The 19,062-nt window shown below is 36.3% G+C and overlaps 1 protein-coding gene across 1 annotated transcript in view; it reads right to left on the minus strand.

Annotated features, from left to right (window-relative positions):
* LOC124798977 (ATP-dependent RNA helicase DHX30-like) overlaps window positions 1-19,062 on the minus strand; it is a 310,021-nt gene that overhangs the window by 167,391 nt on the left and 123,568 nt on the right. The window contains exon 8 of the mRNA XM_047262513.1: window positions 14,106-14,402. Within this exon, the coding sequence (XP_047118469.1) occupies window positions 14,106-14,402 (297 nt within the window). The remainder of the gene's footprint in view (window positions 1-14,105; window positions 14,403-19,062) is intronic.

A 19,062-nucleotide genomic window follows, 5' to 3' on the forward strand; every position in this document is an offset into this window, starting at 1 on the left:
GTTTCTTCATACTTTATTTTTCTTCCACACCTTCCCTCCTTTAATTTTCTAACTGCATTCTGAACCTCTCCCTCTTTCGCCAATTTCATGTTTGTCTTTCTCTTCCCCTCCTAGCTTCATATTTGTTTTCTTTTTCACTTCTATTTAATTCTATGTGACTTCTTGATCATTTAATCTTCCCCTACTTCTGATTTTCAGTCATTCACATTCAAGTTTTTAGTTTCACCCTACGCTTCTACCTTATTACATACAGAGGTCGGATAAGATAAATTGGCCCATGCACAGAAATGCATTCTTGGTTTCAGTGATGAGTTTGTTCACTCCTCTCTCCATTTTCTGCCTGCTTTGACTACAAAGTGGGAATGGAGGCAAATGCACACTGGCTGCATGGCAACATTTCTCAAATGATTTTAAAGAAACTATTCGGTTAAAGAAACTTTTTGCACATGCAGTTCACAGCCTCATTCATAAGCTTCATGATTAACTACCTATCATTTTGTTAATGGTTATAATTTCTATGACATTTTTGTATTACGCAATATACTGCAAAAGATTTGAATACTTTGCAATGAAAACCGGAGCTCACTAAGAATTTGCATTTGGTGCATATTACACCACATAATGCTACATGAAAAATACAGGGTGATTCAAAAAGAATACCACAACTTTAGGAATTTAAAACTCTGCAACGACAAAAGGCAGAGCTAAGCACTATCTGTCGGCGAATTAAGGGAGCTATGAAGTTTCATTTAGTTGTACATTTGTTCGCCATTTCAGCCAAAAAAGTTTTTGGTCCCTTTTTCTTCGAAGGTGCTACTGTAACTGGACTACAGTATCTGGAGAAGTTAGAGAATTGGCTGTTCCCTCAGCTCGAACAAGAAACACAAGAATTCATATTTCAGCAGGATGGAGCGCCACCACATTGGCACTTATCTGTCCTTAACTACCTCAACGTCAACTACCCGAGGCGATTGATCGGCCGCCAGGCAGCCCGTGACAGAGCACTTCATCACTGGCCTCCAAGAAGCCCTGATCTTACCCCCTGCGATTTTTTCTTATGGGGGTATGTTAAGGATATGGTGTTTCGGCCACCTCTCCCAGCCACCATTGATGATTTGAAACGAGAAATAACAGCAGCTATGCTACAGAGAGTGTGGAACGAGTTGGAGTATCGGGTTGATATTGCTCGTGTGTCTGGAGGGGGCCATATTGAACATCTCTGAACTTGTTTTTGAGTGAAAAAAAAAACCTTTTTAAATACTCTTTGTAATGATGTATAACAGAAGGTTATATTATGTTTCTTTCATTAAATACACATTTTTAAAGTTGTGGTATTCTTTTTGAATCACACTGTATATTCAATATACTGAATTTTTGTGTACGCTGGAGATGAGCTTATAACGATACAGCCTTCCCCAAAATTCATATGAAATGTCTGATACCACCTTTTTTATATGCATCTGAATAGTTATCAGACAATTTAGTGCCTCCTAAGGCCTTGTTTGTGTGTCTTTATATCATTCTGCCCTATCTGATAAAAAAACTTTATGTTCATTGTGAAGGCATGTGGAATGTTCTGGAAGGACGTGTATTGTCATAATTATTGGTGGATTGTTGTCATTGATAAAATTATGGACATACACTAAATTAAGTTACTAATCAAAAAATTGAAGTTGTAAGTCCTTAGCAATAAATAACTAGAGACTGCAGAGATGTTAGCATGAAAAATCAATGCTTCTAATTAACAATATGGTATCTAAAAATCCAGTAACAGAAGACCTCACTATCTTGAGAAACAGCTTAAAAGTTATTACCATGTGATGTATTTTCATTTGTTATTTGTTTTTATGTCTTCCTCTGTAATTTATATTCTTTGTGATTACATTTCTAATTAACTCCCCAATTGTTTACATCTCACAGTTTTCCAATTTCCACAATTTGAGGCTTTATTTTTGCATTTTATATATGTAATCAGATACAGCGCAAGCTCTGTACTGCCACTGAATATCAGTAACCAAATCCAAACTGTAATTAATTATATACCTAAAATAAAACATGAGACATGATTGTAATTAAAGTTCAGAATTATTTTCTTACGGAAAATTAAAGATATTACTATAAAAGTTTGTCATTCAATATTGTATTGTATACCTTATTCGGCTGTAACATCAGTTTCTTTACGTTTTGTAAATTTTAACTGTAACATCAAAATTATAAAAAATTAATAATGCTTTATTTTGGAAGCTATTGTTGAAATTCTACGTGCAGCGATGCTGCAACAAGTCAGTTTTGGTGTTACTTTTGGAATTCAAAGAGATCAGTGAAGTCTGTCCGTGTTTTGTTTAAATGACGAGTGTGCAGTTAGGATGTCAATTAATGTGAATAAACTTTGTGAAATATGAAAATTTCGCATTCATTCATCAATGGACCAGGCAGAAGAAACTTCAGTTAAGTAACATTCAGCATGAATCATTACAAGCTCTATATCTATCACAAACCTCATAGAAATTGACTGTATGTTGTGCACTCACTTCTGACTGTGTGCGCAAATGATAAGAGTGCAAATGACATATTCATAACATCTCTTATATCTCAAATGGTTCGAGACACCAAAACAAATTTTGGGCAAATTTCACACAAAGTGGAGACTGTTTTGCCATGTAGCTAACACACAAAACTTTCTGTGATATACATGTAATTACATTAGTGAAGGACTCTTATTTTTATACCAAGCATGAACATTTCACAAGCTATTTACCTCACTGTGCTCAATTGTTTGATTAAAAGTAGAGTGTTTCAGAGTCTCATCACAAGTGCAACTCCTTCAACATGTTAGGTGAAATTGTGTAAATTCCATTGTGTTTTTTTGCAAAAAGAAGCTACTTTTAACACATCAAAAAGAGAAAAAAGAAGGTGCACAAGATAGGCAAGAATAAATCACACTCACTGTTGCGATTGCAACGTAATCCTACACCCATTGTGTTTTTAATAATAAATGGTTGACATGTTTAACACAGTCGTTTGCAGACTCGGTAACTGTAGCTTACAAGTTCCACATGGTAGACATTTGTGTGAAGGTTTCACCTGGAGACCACCACCTCCCCTACTGTGCTGTCCCATCCACAGCCCAGGCCCAGGCCCAGCCCCCCCTCCCCCCCCTCCCCCCCCCCCTACTGTTGTACCATTCCCAACCCACTGTCAGTACAGCTGTGGGCCAAGTAATATTGCATGCACTGTACATATAGTTGTTTGCTTGCTATCTGATTCAAGTTCTCATTCTCTAGTTAATAATCACTGATTGTACATTATAAACAGCTCTCTCATGTATTCCAAACAGATTGTAACAGATGACAGCAGCACTTTTTAGATGACAGCAGCACTTTTCAAACTATTCTGAGAGAAAAATGATTTAGGACAGGCACATTACAAATTTTTAAGAACACCACTAGACATGTTATTGAAATATGGCGTTACTATTGTTTTAAAATTCATCATTTGTTATCCATAAACAGTGTCATGAAAAAATGGTAACTACACTTCGAGGTTTTTACTGGATTTTTTTAATGATTTTCATGAAGGTTTAACTCAACCAACACAATCTTGAATTGCTCAACTGACATCATCTTAAACTGCTTCATTCAATATTGGTAATCACTCACTTTCAGAAAACACTGTTTATATATGGTTTGCAGAATTTTGCTGCATTGCACTTAAGCTGAGGATTCATATTGTGCAGGTCAGCAAAAGAAAATATCGATGCTGTGCATAAGATCAAAGAGAATCAGCATGTGACTTACCATGAAATAGAGGCATCTGTAGGAATGTCAATGACTGAAGTAAATTACTTTTTGTATGGACATTTGGCTTAGAAAAGTATCAGTTCCCAGAGGACTCAGTAAAATTTGACCAAAGCTCAAAAACAAGCTCAAGTCACCTGGTAATGAGATGCTAAAAAATTCAACTGAGGAAATGCAAAATCCATTTAAAACATCATAATACAATTTAAGACTGTGGGAGTATCTATAGTAGCACAAACAAATGTTTGAGAGATAAAAGATGAACCAAAACCAACAAAATTGGCTCTAACTATAAAGTTTATTTCTGTCAATGCTCACACAAATTATTTAATGGCTATACTGGTTTCAAATAACTAGCCATCACCAACAGCCCCTAAAAAAAAGTACGTTAAAGCAGACATACGACATTCCATTGGACACATAGTGGATGTTGCTTTAGAGCAGGCCTTCCTGACGGTGTTGCATGGAGCACGGGCACTTGGCATTTCGTCCAAAGGCAGGTGCAGACAGTACAGACTACCCACTGAGTGACCTGCAAGTATTTTGCGTGTGCACAAGCCATTCGGCCACACCCATTTGTGGATTGTTGGTTGGGGCAGTATGTTCGCACACACTTTGGCCTGGGTGCCAACACATCAGATGTTCACCCACCCCTACCCACCTGTGCCCACAAGCAACTGGGCTGCCTGTGGCCAGACACTTGAGGTGGAGCTGCCTACTTGAGAGGATCATCAAGAAGTTAATAGTGAGTGGTATACGACAATCTGTTTGTCACACTTAGCAATGAATTCATGAAAAACAACTGAAAAGTTAACATCAGTCTCCATCCTGGCAACAGAAGAGCATAGAATTTGATTCCAGAATTCATCTTGTAGTTGAAGCTCCATTTTTGTTTGTGTTTGCTATGTAATACATAACTATGAAAATATGGTTCTGTCTTGACTAAATACAAATTATTCTTGTATAACACTAAACCACGTTTTGGTGATGTTACAGGATCGTTAGTAAGTTCATTTATACTCTGTCAAAATGTACAGAAATCCCCATGATAACACATACAGATTTGAGGTTATGATATTTACATTTATAAAATAATGAACAGAAAAAATGTGTATGGTGCCTTAGTATCACATTGTTTATATGGCTCTCTAACATTTGTAGTACAGCTGACAATCTGCTCCAGTTTGTCATTTGCTTCTGATCAGGATTTTTCAACTTCATGTTACTATGTATATTTCCCAAAATGTTAGGCCTAAAATGAAATTACCACTTTTTTTCTGCTTCGCTACTGTTAGATAACAACACTATATCATATAGAGTTGTATTTTCTGTCAATACTGTTTTATTCTTTAATTAACATTTATTAGGTTGACGTGGAGGCATGAAAAAGCACAATCAACAGGCAGTAAATGCACTCAATTTACATACACAAGCTCTCCTCCCTCTCACCAATTTACAAAGCTCATTCATAATAGTTTATATCTCCACGACATTTTCAAAATAAGAACAAAATGATGGTTAAATGTTGACAAAATATTACAGCAGTACTGTAATCCAGCAAAGTGCAAAAAAATTCATTTTAGGTTTAACATTCTGGTAAATGTATGTTACATAATACACAGTCTCCATAAATTATAGTTACAATTTAAGACTTTAATAATTTTAAAACTATACTATATAATAAAAAATGGTTTTCGAAATTTGATAAGATACCTCAAAGTTCTTTTTATCTTCCAGGCGGTGCAATTTTGAAGAAAAATTGAACTTGAAAACCTGGTAAAATGTGGACGCCACAGGAGAAAGGTCAGTGTGTGGCCCAGTTCACATAGGTGACATCTGATACCCAAGTACACCGAAACTCTCAAACATGGTATGGAAGGCAACCAACGTTCTGATCAACTATTCACGTTTGACATACGTCACTGATGGAAACAGGCAGTGCTCTCTATAAAAAAGAGGTCAAAAAATGGTTCAAATGGCTCGAAGCACTATGGGACTTAACATCTGAGGTCATCAGTCCCCTAGACTTAGAACTACTTAAACTTAAATAACCTAAGCACATCACACACATCCATGCCCAAGGCAGGATTCGAACCTGTGACTGTAGCAGCAGGGTGATTCCGGACTGAAGCGCCTAGAACTGCTCGGCCACAGCGGCCGGCTAAAAAAGGGGGGAGGGGGGGGGGGTGTCAGATTGTCCTCCTGTTTCAGACACTGACATGGTATGGCTGGTGTTCGCAAGAAGTCTGACAAAAATCTGTGTGTGTGGTGGCCAGAGAGTGGCAAATAAGATGATCAATAGTGCAGAACATCTTGCACAAGAGGTTACGGCTATATCCCTACAAAGTGCAGCTGCTGCAGGCATTAAAGCCAACAGAATGACCCCATTGTGAAGAGTTTGCAGTGGACATGCTGCGCAAGCCTGATGCAAACAATGACTTTTTGAAAAGTTTGCAGGCTACAGGAAATGTTACCTAATCGGAGGAACTAATCTTTTCCAAACAGTCATAGTTTGTGTCAGTCTCACCTACCACATCCACAGCTAACTCTTCACCATGAGGTTTGTATGTAGGCTTTAATGCCTGAAGCAGCTGCACCTTTTAGGAATATAGCAGTAAACTCAAATGCAAGATAATGTGCACTATTGATCATCTCATTTCCAGTTCTCTAGCCACTGTACACACTGATTTTGTTGGGCTCCTTACAGCATCTTCATGTTACATGTGAAATAGAAAAAGACAGTCCCAAGGCCAGTGTTTGGTGTGGAGGGATGCGCAGTTGTACCATTATTCCATTCTTTTTCATCAAGTCTGCAGTCAATGGTGGTGTTTACCTTGACAAGAGTTTGCTGCACCACAACTGCAACCTGATGTCATATTTCAGCAGGATGGGGCACCACAGCACTGGTCCCTAAATGTCCATCAGTCTCTGGATGAAAAGTTTCCAGATGGGTGCACTGGACAAGATCGTACAATTTTATGGCTGCCACGATCCCCTGACCTCACACCTCTACACTACTTCCTGTGGGATTTTGCACAGAATCTGGCGTACCAAACCAAGGTTAGAGACATACAGGACTTGAAGATATGGATTCACAATGCATTTGAACATGTCACCCTGGAGATCATGAATAGCATGTGGAGAGAAAAGGAATTCAAACTATACATTCTCCATGCCACTACGGGTGCACACATTGATGGTTATGAACAAATAAAAAAAACTTTATGAGTTACCTCACCACATACTGGAAACCATTTGTTAATATCTAGTATGGTTTTACATGTGTTAAGGTCTTAAGTTGTAAAGATAATTTATGGACACGCTATACTGAAAAATTCTGATAAGGTTCAGATGACAAACTGGAGCCAAATATCAAATGAACTGAAGATGTCAGGCAGCTGCATATGAGGCATTATCAAAAAGTAACAGGAACTTTTGTTTTTCTTAAATAACCTTTGTTAATTCATCAACATCAACTTTGTCACTTTCAATCCCCTTCAGATATAATACACTTGTGCAAGCACTTTTTCCAATCTTGGAAGCACTTCTGGAGCTCACTTTTCGGTATGGTGTTCAGCTCCTCCATCAAATCTGTTTTCAATTCATCAATAGTGGCAAGACAATGTTCTTTCCTGGTTCTCTTCAGACTTGGGAATAGAAAGAAGTCACATGGGGTCATGTCTGACAAAAATGGTGGCTGAGGCAACATAGCCGTTTTGTTTTTCCAAAAAATCATGAACATGTATTGACGTGTGAGCAGGAGCATTATTGTGATGCAATTTCTACGAGTGGTTCTGCCACAATTCTGGTCACTTTCTTAGGATTGGTTCACGCAAATGGCGCATAACTTCCAAGTAGTAATCCTTATTGACCATACAACCATAAGGCAGGAACTGATGATGGATTTTCACAGGGTAACATGTGAACATTCACATGTGATTGAACTTTTTTTTTGTCCTGACTCTACAGGCAGTTTCCAATGGGACAATTGGGCCTCAGTTTCGACATCATACCCATATATCCATGTTTTGTCACCTGTTATAACCTTCTTTAGAAGTTCAGGATTGTGTCAACTTCATTCAGCAGTTCCAGAGCAACATTGTTTTTGGTCAAAATACAACAATTTCTGAGCAAATTTTGCTGTTACACATTTCATGCCCAAAATGTCTGAAGAAATTGCTTAGCATGAGATAGTGGCTATGCCAACATTATCAGCAACCTTTCTGAAGGAGATTCAGCAATTTTCCAGAACCATTTTCCTTTCTTCTTCCACATTGTTGTCAGTAATTTATGTGCTAGGCTTCATCATCATCTTGATCGTCTTTGAAATAATTATACCAATAGTGATACTGAAACTTCACTGAGACCTAGTGTGTTTTACACATGAAGAATGTGTTTGCTCAAGGCAGAATGGTATTTCCATAATATATTGATTCCAGAAATTAATCTTAACACATGGAACTCAAGATAACTTGACCCTGATAGATAAGTTGATGACACAGATGAAGTGCCAAGAAAGCAAAAAAAATGTTTACACAATAGTGAATGGACTCCCAGAATGTAATGTACAGCTCCAGAGGTCAGTAACTTTTACCAAACAGTACTAATACAACACTAGGGCAACCAGTTACAATAGCCTACTCCTGGACAAGAGATTTTATGTTTACAGTTGTCGTTAGCTAAACAAACATGAAACATTGTTCTATGTAACTCAATGATTACACATACAGGAGAAATAGTTACTAATGGAATTCACTCAGTTCATTCTCAGATCTAATGTTTCTCATATATGTGAATGACAATTTAATACATAGCAAGCAGAATTGGGTCTTTTGGCAGTTGACAAGAGCATCGCCAAAAATCCCAGTAAAAATATATCAACAGAGGAAAATGTATACAAAATGTTTGAGTGAATAATTGAAAAGAAAAGAATTTGACCGAAAATGACAATCTGGAGAGCAATCACGATGTACATAATTTTTACTTCACTGTCTTGATCACAAAGTTTTTTGAATAGAATTACAAGTTTTGGTTAGCCACTTTCAGCCATCTTCAATGGAAGTGAAACAATGTACATTACTAGCTACTACATTACGAAATTAATACAAATGACAGAAACTGTAATGAAAGCATGATATACCTCCGATTCTGTTGCACTGCAAAGTGTCATAACATGTGAAAATACAAGAGTCAGAACTACTATACATGCTTCAACCAATTATACAGATAATGCTAAGGTATCCTAGGGGTTATTGATGCATGAATATTGTACAGACAGTTCTACTAAGTAATTAAAAGTTAGTTCATTTAAAAGAATAGTTCTTTATAAAGTATTCTCAGTTGTATATAAGGAAGTACTATTTCACTAAAATGTTTAACCATATTAGAAAGATATTCATCTGGTCAGAATTTAACAAAATGCTCAAAAAGAAAAAGTGATTAAGGGAATTGTACTAAATTTGAGTATATTGTGATGTGTCTGAACTCTCTCTAAAGGAAGAACACACAATAAATTTCAAGAACTTGCATATTGTTCTGTTTCTCACATTCCAGTTTATGTTATGATTGGAATAGTAAGTGACGGAAATGAAAATTAAACAAACTAGATGTAAAGTAATGATTAGAAGTAAATAATGTTACATTAACTCCATTCCTATTTCATTTCCATTTTTATTACTTATTGTTTTAATCAAAATATAAACTGGGATATGACAAACAGTACTATATGCTTGTTCTCAAAGTTCATTCTGTCTTCTTCCTTTATAAGGCAGGGTTTCAGGCAATCACAATGTAATCAATATTAGAATACGAGAATGAAGTTAGGTTTGGAAGGTAGGAGAGATTGAGGAGACTGTGAGGACGGGTCGTGAGTCATGCTTGGCTAGCTCAGTCAGTAGAAAACTTGCCTGTGAAAGGCAAAGATCCCGAGTTTGAGTCTCGATCTGGCACACAGTTTTAGCCTGCCAGGAAGTTTCAATTTTAGAATGGTTACTGAAATCTATTTTTATTTTTTGAACATTTTGTTAAATTCTGACCAGTTTTAAACTGTCGGAAGATGAATACATGTTTCATAAAATTAAACATTTTTTTGAAAAATCTCTGTTATATACAACTGAGTATTTTTTTAAAAACAGTAGTTTTAAATTAACTTCCTTTTAATACTTTGGAATAGAACATCGAGGCTAGGAAACTAGCCACTTATGGCTTTCTGTTACTGGCACATACATAATTTATGTATTTTCAAGAGTAATACATACTAATAAGGGGGTCAGGCTACAAGATTTGTTTTTCATATTTACTTTAGTTCTTTGATAGATTACAAATTTTAAAATAATGCTGACAGATGGTATAATTATACTCCCAAAAGAAACTGTGTGGTGAGTTATTGAGCCATTTCTTCCTCTTGCACTTTCAAAAATGAGTACACACACAAAATTAAGTCAGTGCAATCATAATGGCTCAGTCATTCATGACAGCAGCTGCTACACTCACTAATGCTTCTTTCGAAATAATTCTAGAAATTGACAGCAAATTGCAGCACCATTCAAGGAGCAGGCAGCAACACTTCCATGCATTGTTCTCACACAAAATGAACCCAGTTTTGGCTCACACATTGAGAAAATCATGGCCCGACTTACCCTCGGATGTGGTCTGTTTAACGCAAAGTTACAGCCCACGTTATGCTCTGGCTTGGTCTCCAAAGTGTTAATTACTTTGTGTAATTATTTTTATCTTATGATTGCATTAACAGCCTTTAGGATACCTTTGCATTCTATATAGAACTGGTTGAAGCATGCTTGGCAGTTCTGGCTGATGTTGTTTTTACATGTTATGACTTGTTGTTGTGCAGTGGAATGAGAGGTATATTATGTTTTTGTTACAAATTCAGTCTCATAATGTAGTAGCTAGTAATGTACTTTCCTTTACTTCCATTGTAGATTTTGAAGATAGCTATTGTTTTGCCAAAACCAGTAATTCTATTAAAAAACTTCGTGATCAAGACAATTAAAAAAAATTAAATAACTGATATGATATCAAAAACAAACCTGAAGCGTAGGCAGAGGTTTGTAAGTGCAAGGTATGTTCATACTGATGAGAATTTCAACTGGAAAAGTAAACAAAAAAATTAAATAATACATGCAGGTGTCAGTAAGATAACACACTTATTTTCATTCAACAGTGTCATGCGGAATTACATTTTAGGTAGACTTAATTCATCTGTAGCAAAAATATTTTTTAATTGCATAAAACCATATGCCGTAAGAATAATACTGGTGTTCACCCATGAATATCTCTTAACACAAAAAAATTTATAGTTGTTTATCAAACTGGGTGGGGAGATTTGGCAGAAAGCTGACAACATTATGACAACACCCTTCTCTTACTTTAATTTATTTTGTCTGCTTGCAACTTCAAACCTTCTCTCTCATTACTAATTCAGCGTTTTTCTTTAACAAAATTATCTCTCACTCTCTCACAGAACATGGGATATGATTAAATGTTTACTACAATATCTGACACATATTCTGTTACATACACACGAAACTTGTGCCTTAATCCCTGTGTGTCACAGTGTAGCTCCTTTTTAAGGTCTCCTCCTCTTTTCTTTCTTAAACAACGATGCAGTCACAACAGAACAAATTTATTGATCCACTGGTTCCACTAACAACAGACCTGAACATTCAGCTGATATGTTGCTTCACCAGCCTGGAAAGTCCTCCAAGGCAGTCAATATACATCTGTCTCTGATGCTACAAATTCTACACACACTGATTCCCAATCAAACAACACAAATCCTCCAAGAGCAGATGGAGAGAAGAAAAAAAAAGTGCAACCTGTATTCTCACAGACAACAGCTTAATATAAGAAGTATCTTAACTACATCATCAGATGAAATAGTGTACTCTTGTAAATAATTCATTACAATGCCTAAGGAATGATGCCAAAACCACAATGCTAACAGAAAAATATGACCTTCATTACTCTTCACTGAAACTGACCTAAGCATACTGAAGCTGTATGTAGTGCTGCAACCATATTGTCTAGGTCATTTGCCTAATGAAATAAAATGCAGACAGACACCACAGCTGAATTGTAATACCTTCAGTTAACTCTACAGAAGAACTTTCACTTATTTTATTTTGGTCAGCTATACAGCGTCAACTATACAGCATGAACTATATAGCATGTAGTTTTCCACTTTGTGAAATGATCTGTAACGAGAAAGAGTGTAACAACATTTCAATGTAAAAAAATTGCAGCAACATTTAGATATGAATCAATTTAATAGCCATGAAATGACTCTTTCACTTCAAACTTATTTAAATGTGCTGGTAATTTGCATACAATAGTCAACTGCTCTTACAATTTAATACACAACGAATAAATGAGCAGTGAGTGATCATAACTGTGTTGCTGAGCACTCTTTCTACAGTGACTTGTGCTTCTGAGATTCATTAACTTTCATCGACCTACCCACCCACCAACCCACATCCATGTATAAAAAGCAGTTTTATGATTGGAGGTAGAACACAAACACCTCTGTACTTTGGTCGAGTAGTTTCACAACACCACCTTTCACTATCACTTAATAACTGACTACAGTAGGTCCTCTAAAACACTGAACTGTTCTTACTCCTCAGGAAATATTTCCATAGTATCATTACAGCATGGAAGCACTGTAATAAATATTTATGAAAAGGCCGCGCACAGAATTGTGGTTTTGGTGGAGGTCTTAGTGCTCGGTTCCTATTTGAGCTGAGTTTTGGGTTTAGTCCAGACTAGCAGCCATTTGTATAGCCATTCGAGCATCTGTCTTATTGTAGCTATGTTACACTACATCAAACAAGGTTTGAATTATGAAGAGGACTTGGCCCCAGGAAAATTGTCCCAATTGATTAATTCCTTTTGAAAAAGATTTTAATTGGGCCAAAATTAATGTTCAGCTAATGGCACTATTTGTTCAGATTTCATTTGCAAAAACAGTCATCCTTAAAGAACTACAGAGCAAGACTGATTGTTCAACTTTGGCCCACCGATGTGTGGGACTTTGGTCTTAAACATGTTTTAACAATTTGAAGAATCTTGCTTTGTTTGGAATTTAAGTGCAAAAAACACATTTTTCTTGGAGGTTTCTGAAGCATGGCACTTCTATACTTTAAGTTTGTACAAATCGATCCAAACTTCGCACAAAGGTAAGTGGATAAAGTAAAAACTCTTGTTTTTAATGCAATAATCTTCATCCGTTGTCTATATACAATGGTTTAAAGTCAAGCTAAATGTAGGCCATAAAATCTGTTCTTATGTGAACTGAATGAGTAGAAATGATTTGAAGTGAATCATATATATAAAAAAGCATTCTTATGATAGCATTGAAAACTCACTTTCAAAAATCTAGCTTAATTCATATTTTTCATGCAAAAACCATGTTTTGTGCAATTTATAGGCTTAAGTCCCTCATCCCTCACCCAAAACCCAGAATATTTGCAACTCATAGCAAACAATACATAATATCATACGACAGGAAAACATGCCTGTAATAAAGTTTCTCCCTGGGGGCAAAAAATTTCTGAGGGTGGATTTGTTCCTATAGGGGACACTAAAACAATTTGAGTTCTGAATGGGGTCAGTCAATTTTTTTTTCCTGAGGGGATCATTTCTCCCCCAAACTATCCCCCGTCATATGTAGGGTGAAGGGTGTAAGAACAAATAGACACAAATTTATCTGCTTCTAGAGAGTAGGACGCATCTACAATAGAAAGCATCCAAGAGTAGGGTGCATCTTTAATAGAAAGTATCCCAGAGTGGGGATGCAAGCATCCTAAACTTGCAGGACAAATGATGTGTTGGATGACGTGTCATGTTACATGACATTACATCATGTTACTTTACTTGACATGATGCATTATATTTCATGACATGGGTAGTAATTTTAACTAGTCAAAAAGCACAAGTATCTCAAGAGGTTTTAATTTAAATGTCTTTCAAGCTGCATAATATGCCGAAAAGTTTACATCCTTAACTCTGCCCAAGACATATTCGTCTTTTTTGTACAATGGCAGGAGCAGTTTCATTCTGGTTTTAAGCATCATTTGTGCCCAGATGTGTAGACAACAGTTCTTTGGTGTGGTCATAAATGTCACAACATTGAGAGTTACACTAATAGTATCTGGAGTGTTACAATAGCAAACACATGTTCCTACCCCAACTTCAGTGTGAAACTCAGTTCCAAGTTCATGCTATCACAATTTGACAAGCAAAGCATTAAAAATATTTAGGTATGTAAACTGCAATACAGTGAGGACTTACCTCCATAAGGGGAGCATCAAAGTAATTTTGGAAGAGAGAAGCATCAATAGTGGCACTCATGACAATAACATGCAGTTCGGGGTTATGCAATAATGCACGACGCAGTAGAATGGCTAACACATCAATATTGGTGTCACGTTCGTGAGCTTCATCTAATATCACATGTGTGACACCAGTCAAAACTGAATTTTTCTGCAAATGGTGAAGAAGCATGCCTGATGACATATACAGGAGACCTCCTGGTCCTTGTGGCATACGTGACTGCAATCTTACATGGTAACCTACTGTATCACCAACCTGTGAACATGAAAATAAGTTGTCATATGGCATTTGTTTCTTGTTTAAACTAATTACTGCGTACAGCCTAATATCATCATGCCTACATACTTCTAATACCATTTTACATAATGATATTAGTACAAGGCTGAAATATTTTGCAGACACTGTTTTTTTTTTTTTTTTAATATTAAAAACCACCTTATTCTGATCTCTCATTTCATTGGTGTACATCTTTATGCAATAATAATACCCTTTCAGACCTCTGTAAATTTAGTTTACTGTATTATGCCAAAGCTTAACACATTTTTTTTTTTTAAAAAAAGTGCATATAAACGACACTCTTGTACATCATTTTTCATTCAGGTTTCATGTGACTGAATGAAAAAGCTACACCTGTTCTGGCATGACTAATAATACTGGAATTACGACCGCTTACTTAAATTAAATGCACGACTCCTGCCTTCCTACTATGATTTAACTGGCATTGACCTTTTTTATTTATTTACAAGGAAAATCACCATACAGTCACATGTTTTGAGAAAGTATTTTATTTTATTTTGACAACAAGTTTCAGAATTTCAATATGCCATCTTCAGGCCCCATATTAACTTTTTGTATAGGCATTCAGATGTATCAGTATTTACATACTGGAGCCATCAGTATCTGGATACCGCGAATTCGTCAATCAAACGCCTCCTTCAAAGACTAGACAACAATGGATCAACAACAAACAATGGACCAACAACAAACAATGGACCAACAACAAACAATGGACCAACAACAAACAATGGACCAACAACAAACAATGGACCAACAACAAACAATGGACCAACAACAAACAATGGACCAACAACAAACAATGGACCAACAACAAACAATGGATCAACAGAGATGAACATTTTTAGGGTTAAAATTCAACTACAGTTATCACTGTTAGGGTGTCTCTCCTCTATCCATCCATGTGCCATTTAAGTCTTGCTGTATCCTGCTTACCCAAAAATGACTTTCCTCCTCTTACTTCAAAATTCTAAACTTTCTGCGAAGCAACACTTTTCCCACAATAGCGTTTTAATATTTAAGCTAACAGTGCAAATATTTGTTTCATAAATTAATGAACTACGGAACAGGTTTGTAACACAAACAAATAGTTTCAGAAAACACGTCACTTAAATCTATACTCGATGTCAACAAATTTCTCTTCTTCACAAAAGCTTTCCTTGACATTGCCAATCTACATTTTATTTCCTCTCTACTTTGACCGTCAGCAGTTATTTTGCTTCCCAGATAGCAAAACTCATCTACTATATTTAGTCTCCCATTTCCTAATACAATTCCCTCGGCATCGCCTGATTTAATTTGACTACATTCCATTCTCCTTGTTTTGTTTTCGTTGATGTTCATCTCAAACTCCTTTCAAGACACTGTCCATTTTGTTCAACTGCTCTTCCAGGTCCTTTGCTGACTGACAGAATTACACTGTCATTGGCAAATAGCTAAGTTTTTATTTCTTCTCCATGGATTTTAATTCCTACTCCAAATTTTCCTTTTTTTCCTTTACTGCTTGCTCAATATACAGATTGAATAACATTGGAGATAGGCTACAGCCCTGTCTCACTCCCTTCTCAACCACTGCTTCCCTTTCGTGCTCCTCGACTATGGCAACTGCCCTCTGGTTTCTGTACAAATTGTAAATAGCCTTTTGTTCCCTGTATTTGGCCCCTGCCACCTTCAGAATTTGAAAGAGAGTATTCCATTGTACATTGCCAAAAGCTTCCTCTAAGTCTACAAATGCTAGAAATGTAGGTTTGTCTTTCCTTAATCTATCTTCTAAGGTAAGTCGTAGGGTCAGTACTGCCTCATGTGTATCAACATTTCTACAGAATCCAAACTGATATTCCCCGAGGTCAGCTTCTACCAGTTTTTCCATTTCTCTTTAAAGAATTTGTGTTAGTATTTTGCAGTCATGACTTAGGAAACTGATAGTTCAGTAATTTTCACACCTATCAACACCTGCTTTCTTTGGAATTGGAATTATTAGACTCTTCTTGAAGTCTGAGGGTATTTTTCCTGTCTCATACATCTTGCTCACCAGATGGTATCTATCTTACCCCTAGTGATATATGTCTCTACATCCTTACATTTGTCCTCTAGCCATCCCTGCTTAGCCATTTTGCACTTCCTGTCCATCTCATTTTTCAGATGTTTGTATTCCTTTTTGCCTGCTTCATTTACTGCATTTTTATATTTTCTCCTTTCATCAATTAAATTCAATATCTCTTCTGTTACTCAAAGATTTCTACTAGCCCTCATCTATTTACGTCTTTGACCCTCTGCTGCCTTTACTATTTCGTATCTCGAAGCTGCCCATTCTTCTTCTACTGTATCGCTTCCCACCATTCTTGTCAATTGTTCCCTAATGCTTTCTCTGAAACATTCTACAACCTCTGGTTCTTTCAGTTTGTCCAGGTCCCATCTCCTTAAATTTCTTCTTTTTGTTGTTTCTTCAGTTTTAATCTACAGTTCATAACCAATAAATTGTTGTCAGAGCCCACATCTGCCCCTGGAAATGTCTTACAATTTAAAAACTGGTTCCTAAATTCTGTCTTACCATCATAACCTACCTGAAATCTTCCGGTGTCTCCAGGCCTCTTCCACGTATACACCCTTCTTTCATGATTCTTAAACCAAGTGTTAGCTATGATTAAGTTTTGCTCTGTGCAAAATTCTACCAGATGGCTTCCTCTTTCATTCCTTAGCCCCATTCCATATTCACCTACTACTTTTTCTCCTCTTCCTTTTCCTACTATTGAATTCCAGTCCCCCAAGACTATTAAATTTTGATCCCCCTTCACTATCTGAATAATTTCTTTTATCTCGCCATACATTTCTTCATCTGTAGAGCTAGTTGGCATATGAACTTTTACTACTGTGGTAAGCGTCGGCTTTGTGCCTATCTTTGCTACAATAATGCATTCACTATGTGTTCGTAGTAGTTTACCTGCCTTCCTATTTTTTTATTCATTACTAAACCTACTCCGGCATTCCCCCTATTTGATTTTGTATTTATAGCCCTGTATGCACCTGACCAGAAGTCTTGTTCCTCCTGCCACCGAACTTCACCAATTCCCACTATATCTAGCTTTAACCTACCCATATCCCTTTTTAAATTTTCTTACCTAGCTGCCAGATTAAGGAATCTCACTTTCCATGCTCCGATCTGTAGAACACCAGTTTTTTTTTCTCCTGATAATGTCATCCTCCTGAGTACTCCCCACCGGGAGATCTGAATGGGGGACTATTTTACCTCCAGAATATTTTACCCAAGAGGACATCATCATTATTTAAGCAAACAGTAAAGCAGCATGCCCTCACGAAAAATCCCTCTTCAGGAGCCACACATTTGTCTGGCCTCTCAACAGATACTCCTCCATTGTGATTGCAGATACGATACAGCTCTCTGTATTGCTGAGGTGTGCAAGCCTCCCCGTCAATGGCAAGGTCCATGGTTCAAGGGAGGAGTACTGTTATAGTAATATTCACAAAGTGACGACGTCAGGTTTTCTGTAGTGGCTGAATTTATACACCAAGTGTTTCCAAACTCTTGTTTCCTTCTAATTAGAAAACAGAATATTAGATAATCAATAGTTCTCCCATAAATAAACTACAATTCAAACTTTGTAAGCACACAGGAAGACACCTGAGAGGTTTTGTTAATTGTACTCAACACCAATAAAGCTATTTGGCTTTTTATTTTAATACATAATGAAAATTAAAGCTCCAAAAGTAGCTGTGATCAGTTAATATATTTAATATTTTACAACACGGGCCTGATTTGGCTTAACTGCCATTGTCAAGTGAAGTCTAGTTGGAAGTGACAACTATATTGCATCTATAGCAAATTTTTTCTATGTAGTACTGATCAGTATACTATTGTTTGTAGTTACAAAAAGTAAGAAATAAGTTTTTCAAAGATATTTTGAGATCAATAGATAATATTTTTTGTAATTAGGAAACATAAAACATATGTCTGACATATTTTGACAGTTCAATACTGAACTGGGGTCAGCTACATCTTCAGATACCACAGAAAAACTGAACTTTGCATCCATCCTCAGGACAGTACTGACATGAGATGTTATTAGTGGCATATTGTTTACGTTTTGTAACTACAAAAAGTATTATACTTACCACGACTTGACAGAAAAAAAACTACTACAGATGCAATATGGTAGTCACTTCCAACTAGATGTCACCTGGCAATGGCAATTAAACTGAAACAGGCCTATCTGACAAAATATTAAACATTTTACCTAATTGCAGCTAGTTTTGGAGCTTTCGTTTTCATTATGTCTGATAATGACATATTCTGCTTTTGTCCCAATGGAACATAAAAGATTTTCACTTTCTTCATTATTAATTTGAATGGTTTCAAAATAGTAATGATTTACATGAGGTACTTAATAAGTTTTTTTTATTTTTTTTTATTTTTATTTATTTATTTTTTTTTTTTTTACGGGACGTGTCCATTACATTTTCTTGTTAATCCTGAGGTGGTAATAACTGTATCTCCACTTTTTTTTTTGTTTTTTTTTTTTTACGGGACGTGTCCATTACATTTTCTTGTTAATCCTGAGGTGGTAATAACTGTATCTCCTCTTTTTTTTCTTTTTTTTTTACG

This window comes from Schistocerca piceifrons, chromosome 5 (genome assembly GCF_021461385.2).
Source record: "Schistocerca piceifrons isolate TAMUIC-IGC-003096 chromosome 5, iqSchPice1.1, whole genome shotgun sequence".
Classification (NCBI taxonomy): domain Eukaryota; kingdom Metazoa; phylum Arthropoda; class Insecta; order Orthoptera; family Acrididae; genus Schistocerca; species Schistocerca piceifrons.